The sequence below is a fragment of the Anguilla rostrata genome, chromosome 9, assembly GCF_018555375.3.
Source record: "Anguilla rostrata isolate EN2019 chromosome 9, ASM1855537v3, whole genome shotgun sequence".
In the NCBI taxonomy this organism is placed as follows: domain Eukaryota; kingdom Metazoa; phylum Chordata; class Actinopteri; order Anguilliformes; family Anguillidae; genus Anguilla; species Anguilla rostrata.
The window spans coordinates 7,044,553-7,052,123 of NC_057941.1; the positions used below are offsets into that span (position 1 = coordinate 7,044,553).

Sequence of the window (7,571 nt, forward strand, 5' to 3'; positions counted from 1 at the left end):
GTTTGTTTACAGAGCAGCAATGCCCAAATTAACTAATCTTGCTGTCTTTATAAGGTGCCATCTCTACTTTGGAGTGGGTTTCCACAGAAGGAATTTTGACAAGCACCAGACCTACATTCCTCCCTGCAATATAATGCATCATATTTTAGATGCAGGGTTGCCCACTCAAATATCATTTACATTTTCCACAATGACAGTGCACAAAATTAACCTATAGTTTTCAGGGATTTAAATTAGGTGCAAAAGGAAGGTCTATTTTGAGCTATATGGCTACTTTTCCACAGTGGACAAACATTTAGAGGCACATTACTTTAAAATTTATTTTATTTTGTGTCTCCATAAACAATTCAATTCTCCAATGACCAACAACTCACAGCAATGTACCAACCAGTGAGCTTTTCTATTAGTTTTAAGTATTAGTACAGAGAAATGGCAAAAATAGATATAGTTAACAAGAAAAAAAAACATGTTTTCAGGCCTTTTCTGACTATTTTGACTTATCAAGGAAAGTTAAATGTTGGACCACTGTCCATGACTTTCCAGAATGAAAATATTTTCAAGGATCGTGGGAATCCTGCAGACACCGGGTCACAAAAAACAGCCAGCAAAAAAAAAAAAAAAAACATCAGAGTCCTACAGACTAAAAAATGTCTTCACATCTCCAGAATGTTCCGTGAGAGACATTTCCAAGAATGTCCAATATGTGCAGAGGAAGCTATAGCCTGACACACAGGTTAATTTACACAAGAGGAGACTGCAAGGCCCTGAATTCCTTCCATCCTCCATATTTATGGATCCAGTAGGTTCTGCTTGTAGTTACACTGTCCAAATTATACCCCGAGCTGGAATGCTACCTATACCAGTGTTTCTCAACCCTGGTCCTGGGGACCCACTGCCCTGCATGTTTTAGATGTTTCCTTGCTCCAACACACCTGATTCAAATGAATGGATCATCATCAAGCTCTGCCCAATGACCTGTTGATTTGAATCAGATGTGTTGGAGCAGGGGAACATCTAAAACATGCAGGGCAGTGGGTCCCCAGGACCAGGGTTAGGAAACACTGACCTATACCATGGACGTGGATATACTGCGGATACACTGTCTTTGGCCACACCCTTCACAAATATTTACCACGAGTGTGAACTAGAGCACTTGCAGCTTCAGCAATGGCGGGGGAAGCGGTTTTCAGCTTTGAGTCCACTGAGGTTGAACATCTGTCCAGTAAACAGAGTATCTACGCTTTATACTCAGAAATCTTCAGGCGTCCGGAGCCAGAGAGCCTCGTTAGCACTGTCACGTCTCTCACAAAGACTCCGATATATAAAACAGAAGAGCGAGCCCAAGCGCAACAGGAGAGGAGAGGAGAGGAGAGGAGAGGAGAGGAGAGGAAGGAAGGCCAACTTCCCCACTACACCAGGATTAAAGTGCGAAAAAGTGAAGCACCGCCCTTGCGTGTACTTCAGCTCCGTGAGCGGGCACGCCATTATCTCTGGCCCGACGCGGCGGCACCGCACTGTAAAAAAAAAAAAAACCAAAAAAAAAAAACCCATGAAGAGGCATAATAAAAGCGTTTGAGTGAGAAACTAATGCGGGTTCAAGCCTCTCTTGATTGTGCTCGAGTGCAGGTCTCTGGGAGAGTCGGCCAATCCGAAGCCCCCGAGCGGCCATATAAACGTGCCAGCTGCCGCAGCCCTCGCAGTCCCCATTCAAGCTCCACCGCTCAGCGCAGGGCGACTCCAAAATATCATTTAGGCCGTTTGTTTATAATTCTGTGCAGACAACGTCCGGCCCACGGTCCTACGAAAACTGGTCAAAAGAACCTAATTAGAGAACGCAGGCATTCAACGTAGCTGGTGAGATTCGCAGGTAACACAACAGAGATTCTATTTTTGTTCTTTTAGTTTAGTCTGTGCTCTCCAAAGATTAAAAGGACTCTTTCTCACGCAAGTGCTCTCTTCTCTATGACACCATTTCCCCCCTCAAACACAGCAGAGGCCAGCTCAGCACTGCACATGCCCAGCACTGTACACACTGAATGGAAACATATATATACTCACTACCGCAATGCTAACAGGGACAGCCGAGGTTAATCCTTGAGCAATGCAGTTCTGCTTGTCTACAGCTTGCTATGGATAGGAGTGGAGGGTGCAGGGGGCCTATCAGAGCAGAGTGTTTGTTGTGGGCTATGAGAAACGCTCATCCGTTGGTTTGAATTTGAACTGCCACAAAGAGGAAGCTGACATTGCAAATCCTCGAAGGCCGTCCCTTGGCTTCCTGTTTCTGAGGGCAGGATGCTCCCCTATGGGTGGACTCTGGAATGCAGGTAGGGGACGGACTTCCTGTACAAGCGAGAAGCAGAAGTGAAATTGACCGTTATGGTCTGGAGGGGCTTGTGTTGCCTGTATCCATACAGGGAGGACATGTTCGGTACCTAACTAACAATTCTCTGACCTCACTCCCTCTTCTTAAGAGCACATTTGAGGTAAAAAAAAAAGGGAACTGAGAGACATACCAACCCTTCATTGAGCATAGAGGCCTCTCTGTGTTGGACACAACTCTAGTGCTTCAGAAAACAGGCCCCAGTACTCTACATAAAAATTATTAATGTTCCACTGTCTTTGCAAACGACACTACGAAACAGAGCAGTCACTACAAGAACACTGCTTGGACTCAAGCATTTTTTATAATTACAATGCTTTATCATTTCTATAAGACAGAACCATCCCGTGCTCTACACTAAGAAAAACAAAAGCCAAGATTTCTCCCCATGTTATCTCACGTATTCCAGGTCCTATAAACCATTAAACCTATTTTCCTATTTGTTCTGAACTACTTCATTTGACATAACATTCAACATGTACCTCAATATCAGTGCAGTAAAACTACATACAGTAAAAGACGGTTCATTTAATGGAGTCATAACATAACATTCTTTTTTTTAAATACTTTGGGTCAGGCTTGGGTGGCTCATCCTAACCATACCAGTGACAACCACGTCCAGTAGTCTCTCACATAATTGATGGTAGCACTGCCCAGGGTCAAGGAGGGTTCTGTTGACCAGGATCTGTGCCTCATTGCTCTCAAGCGATCTCTCTGGTCAATCGAGGGCCCGCGGTTTGCTTTCGAAAATTGCACGTGAAGTGTCTTCCTCCGACTCATGTCCGTGCGAGCGCGGCTTGTGGGCTGCAGTGTGAAAAGAGGCAGCTGGTGATGTCACGTGCCCGGGAAGAGAGAGTGCGTGCTTGTCTACGCTCAGTCCACACTCTCCCATATGAGCTGTGCAGCAGCAGCATCAGTGTATATGACTGACCAATTGCAAATACAGGGGAGAAGATGGGTGAAATAGCACAAAAATTAAAATATTACATTCCTGGTGGCTACACAGAACATTTCTGGGAGTCAAAAATCTGGAGTTAGACAGGTCTTTTTACTTCCAGTGCATGTTCCAGATTTGAGAGGTCTCCGGGTTTTACTCAGTGTAGTTATCCAGCCAACTCAGTAATCCTACTTTGTGAAACAGCCCCCCGCACTCCAGCTTGTGTTCAGGGTTCGTCCGATGCGGTGAATTATTTTGGAAAAAGGACGGCGTTACTGGCGTCCTCCCACAGACCAGGGCCAAATTATTTTATTGTAACAAGCACGTAACCGTCCAGACCCACGGCGCAACTCACTTCCGCAGACAGATACATTTTTGCCTGGCACCACCTGCGCATGCACCCACAAAACGTCCCTCAAAGGTCATTCGTGAGTGGGTGAGTGACCACAATTTGCCATGCATAGCCCACGGCGGCAGTTCCTGCGCGCCGTAGGAAAAATCACACATTTGCACAGTTATCAAACAGTGACAAAATTGCAATAACCATACACACAGCAGACACTGACTTTTGACAAATACAATTCCAGCAGCATGACCAGCAGCCTGACCATAGCAACTGCTGACTATGTTATGCCCAAATGGGCCATCAATACAGATACTGGCGCGTTGGATGCATGATAGACACTGGGTGCTTCTGCTTCTGTCAACAGCACTATGTCGGAAGAATGTTCCAACATGCCATCGCAATGAAAATGTCCCAAAAAAGCAATGCCTCTGACAAGCACTTCCAAAGTCATTGCAGGGTGTATCCCTATTGGGTTAATTCACATATTGGGGGATAATTAATCACCATTCATTTCCTCTTTTTTTAAATCTTTTTGGGAACTTGGTATTCCTCCAGCCACCAGCAGTGACCTCACAACTGCAGCGTAGGCCTCTAAACTGCTAAAAACAGTGAAATGTCAACTGTGCACTGCAGAGATGAGAAGAGGACCAACCAAGGCCTTCATTCCACAAGCAAAAAGAAGAGGAATCCAAGAAACTCTAAGCAACATATCCAAATTTTTTAAAATTTTAAAATCATTAAGTGAGGTATTCTCAATTAATCAAAAGATCTATGGCAGTTACAAGGCGTCAATATGTAGGCCTAGTTACAGCAGTATTTTTCAAGAAATATACCAAGTAATACCAAACACTCCTCAGATACACTGATTCTGAAAGATACTGAGGTTGAAATTTCACTGAAATCACTGAATATCAGTGACCTGTGACTGTATCATTCATGAATTTATAGTAGGCCCGCATTTTTTAAACCTCACACATTTCCCTCAAAAGAAATACAGACCGTATACAAATGTATTTTCAAAAATATTCCAATTCCCCAAAACGTTCTTTAAAGGTTTCATCGCATCAGTCATTCACCCTGTGTTAGTGTTCAGTAGCCTAGTATGACAAACTCAATGTAGAACTCGAATTATTAACAAAAAAATCGAAACCGTATTTAATCTCAAAATTAAAATTACAGATTTGTGTCACACTGGGAATAAAATGTCACCCCTTTTAACAGTATAGCAATGGGGCACTTCCCTGAAATGGTAAACACAATATTTCACATAGGCTCCAGTATAAACGAATCTCGTCAATTTATCATACTCATATTGACGTTTTAGAATCACTAAAATAAAACAACGCACAGCGCCACCCTTTAGCCATACTGCAAGGTAACATCAGCGCTTTTCCATAATCTTTAACGTCATCCCCAATATATGACTATATTACACCTTCAGAAGTTACCGCTACAGGTGCATAGCCGACAGTAAATTATTACAGCATTGAGGTCTGGGCCTTGGTTGTCAGTAGGTAATAGTAGCTTTATATTAACCATATACATAACGACATTTAGAAAGCGTGGCATATGATGCAATGACTACAGGGATTTTTGCATTTTTTTCTGACATGTTTCGCTAAAAAAAAAACGGATGTACAGACATGATGCAAGACCAGAATTAAATTTAAAAGGGCAACACACAGGAAAAATAAATTCAATAAAATAAGACTACGACTTCTGGGAGATGTCCCAGTTCATCATAACGTACCTTACTTATACTAATATGTTATATTGCTGACTAATGCTGTAGCTATAATATCAAGGGATTCTAACCAAATATTTCTCATCTTAAGGTCAAATAATACCCCGGTCAATTTGTTACCGGGTCTGGCTGCATCGATGGGATGTGGGATATAGCACAAATCTAATTTAAACCTTTATATTTATATACATCTAACATTAGCCTACTGACAGTTCATTGCACGCCAGGCAGCTATGTGCAGTACAATAAACAACTGCAGTGCATAGTGCAAAAAAAGAAGACGCGAAGGCGATACCCCCGAGCAAAAGAACGATACAGCCCAGAGGAGAAGCATACATATATGGCACCACAAGTAATTTGGGTTTGTATTTGTGGATATTCTTATTTATTAATTACCTCTAAAGTGCGTATCTCTTGCTGGGTGAGATCGTTGGACGCGGCGCATTTTGTCCGGAGCCCTCGTAAACTGGAGATGGAGATTTCGATCATGTTCTGGATGAGTTCGCATTGGTGTAGCGCGGCCATCGCTGCGCCACCGCCACTAACCCTCTCCGACTGTTCATCACTTTCGACCATCTTTCCACCTTTGCCAGACACACTATCCATTCCTCGGCATTGGGCACGGCTTGAGGGGGGTAGGTTTAAACTGTAAATGCTAAAATATACAGATGCGCCAAATATAGGCTACAATAAAATGTACAAGATAATAATTCCCTTACAGCTTGAATTACTTATTAATCAAATAAAATAATAAATACATGGACGGCTGACTAAAATATAGCGGTCCCATGTAACCTAAACTCCTCTTCGAGAGGTTTGACAGGGTCTCGTTGCTTGCTTGTTCCGCTGTGAGACTCCCCGCTCTCCCTCACTGGCAGCTTTCACATCGGCTTTTACCGTCTGTCAGCTGTTGGAAACATCACGCGCCGCGTTGCATTCTAGGAGATGAAGTTCTTGGTGTTGGTTTGTTTGGCGAACGCTCTTCAGTCGGCAATAAAAGGAAATTATATCTTCAAGCATTATTATTTATCACGTATTGCGTTTTTTCCCCCCCATATCTTTATGTGTTCTAATATTTAATAAAAGCAAATACATTATACTTTTACCTAAATTTAAAAAGACATTCAAAGACAGATTTTCTTACTACTATCAATATTCATAGATTCAATTTCACAGATCATTTTACTTTTTAAAACAAGACAACTCGAAGTAGAGTACGAGTTTTGGTGAATGACACTACTTCATTCACAGGAGATTGCAGGAGAACCTGTATATAAAGTGCTGTAATTTCTAAAGTCTGAAACCAAAGCATATACATTTTAAATACCCTTTAAAATGTATTTAAATTTAAATACTTAAATACTTTTAAAAGTATGGAAGTATTTAAATACTGAAATACTTCAAGAGGTATTTAAATACCCTTTAAATAAAAGCTGTGCACTTTAACTGTGGAGTACAGAGCCAAATCAAGAAAAAAATGTTTTTGTCCCAAACATTATGGAGCTCACTGTATATTACCAGAAGCTGCAGCTAAGGTATCACACATAGAGCACTTATAAACATAAAACACAATTTTACCAGCTGTTATCTATATTGATACACTACATTTCCAAAAGTATGTGGACACTCCTCCTGTACATCATACCCATATGTACTTGTGGAACATCTAATTCTAAAACCATGCTGTAGCCAGACCTGGGTCAAATACATATTTGTTTTGGATTCAAATACTTTTCTGTGCTCTCTTGATCTTGCCTGGTGTAAATATGACCAGAAGGCGGGGTTTGCACTTTTTGAGAGTATTTCATCTGTTCCGATACACCAGACAAGATCAGTAAAGCGTAGAAAAGTATTTGAATCCAAGACAAATACATATTTAACCCAGGTCTGGCTGTAGCTTGAATATTTGCCTTCACTGGTACTAAGGGGCCTGGCCCAAACCATGAAGAACAGCCTCCACCAAACTTTACAACTGTAAACTGTACAACTTTACAACTCTGCACTATTCGAGCCAGTACAGTTGGCACTGTGCAAGTTTAGTCCATCAGACTTCCAGGTAGTGAATCGTGATTCGTCACTCCAGAGAACACTGCTCCAGAGTCCAATGGAATTGTGCATGGTGATCTTAGGCTTGTGTACAGCTGTCAGCTTTGGAAACCCATTT

General features: G+C 42.0%; 1 protein-coding gene and 1 long non-coding RNA gene across 4 annotated transcripts in view; one reads left to right on the top strand and one right to left on the bottom strand.

The window, feature by feature from the left end:
* Positions 1 to 3,678, top strand: part of LOC135262786 (uncharacterized) — a 656,092-nt gene extending 652,414 nt beyond the window's left edge. Inside the window, exon 3 of the long non-coding RNA XR_010332321.1 lies at positions 3,640 to 3,678. This is a non-coding gene — a long non-coding RNA (uncharacterized LOC135262786). The remainder of the gene's footprint in view (positions 1 to 3,639) is intronic.
* LOC135262779 (kinase suppressor of Ras 1-like) overlaps positions 1 to 6,290 on the bottom strand; it is a 51,443-nt gene extending 45,153 nt beyond the window's left edge. For all 3 annotated transcript variants that reach the window (XM_064349995.1, XM_064349996.1, XM_064349994.1), the window contains exon 1: positions 5,804 to 6,290. In XM_064349995.1, coding sequence (XP_064206065.1) covers positions 5,804 to 6,013 — 210 coding nt within the window. In that variant the 5' untranslated portion in view covers positions 6,014 to 6,290. The remainder of the gene's footprint in view (positions 1 to 5,803) is intronic.
* Positions 6,291 to 7,571: the final 1,281 nt, after the last annotated feature.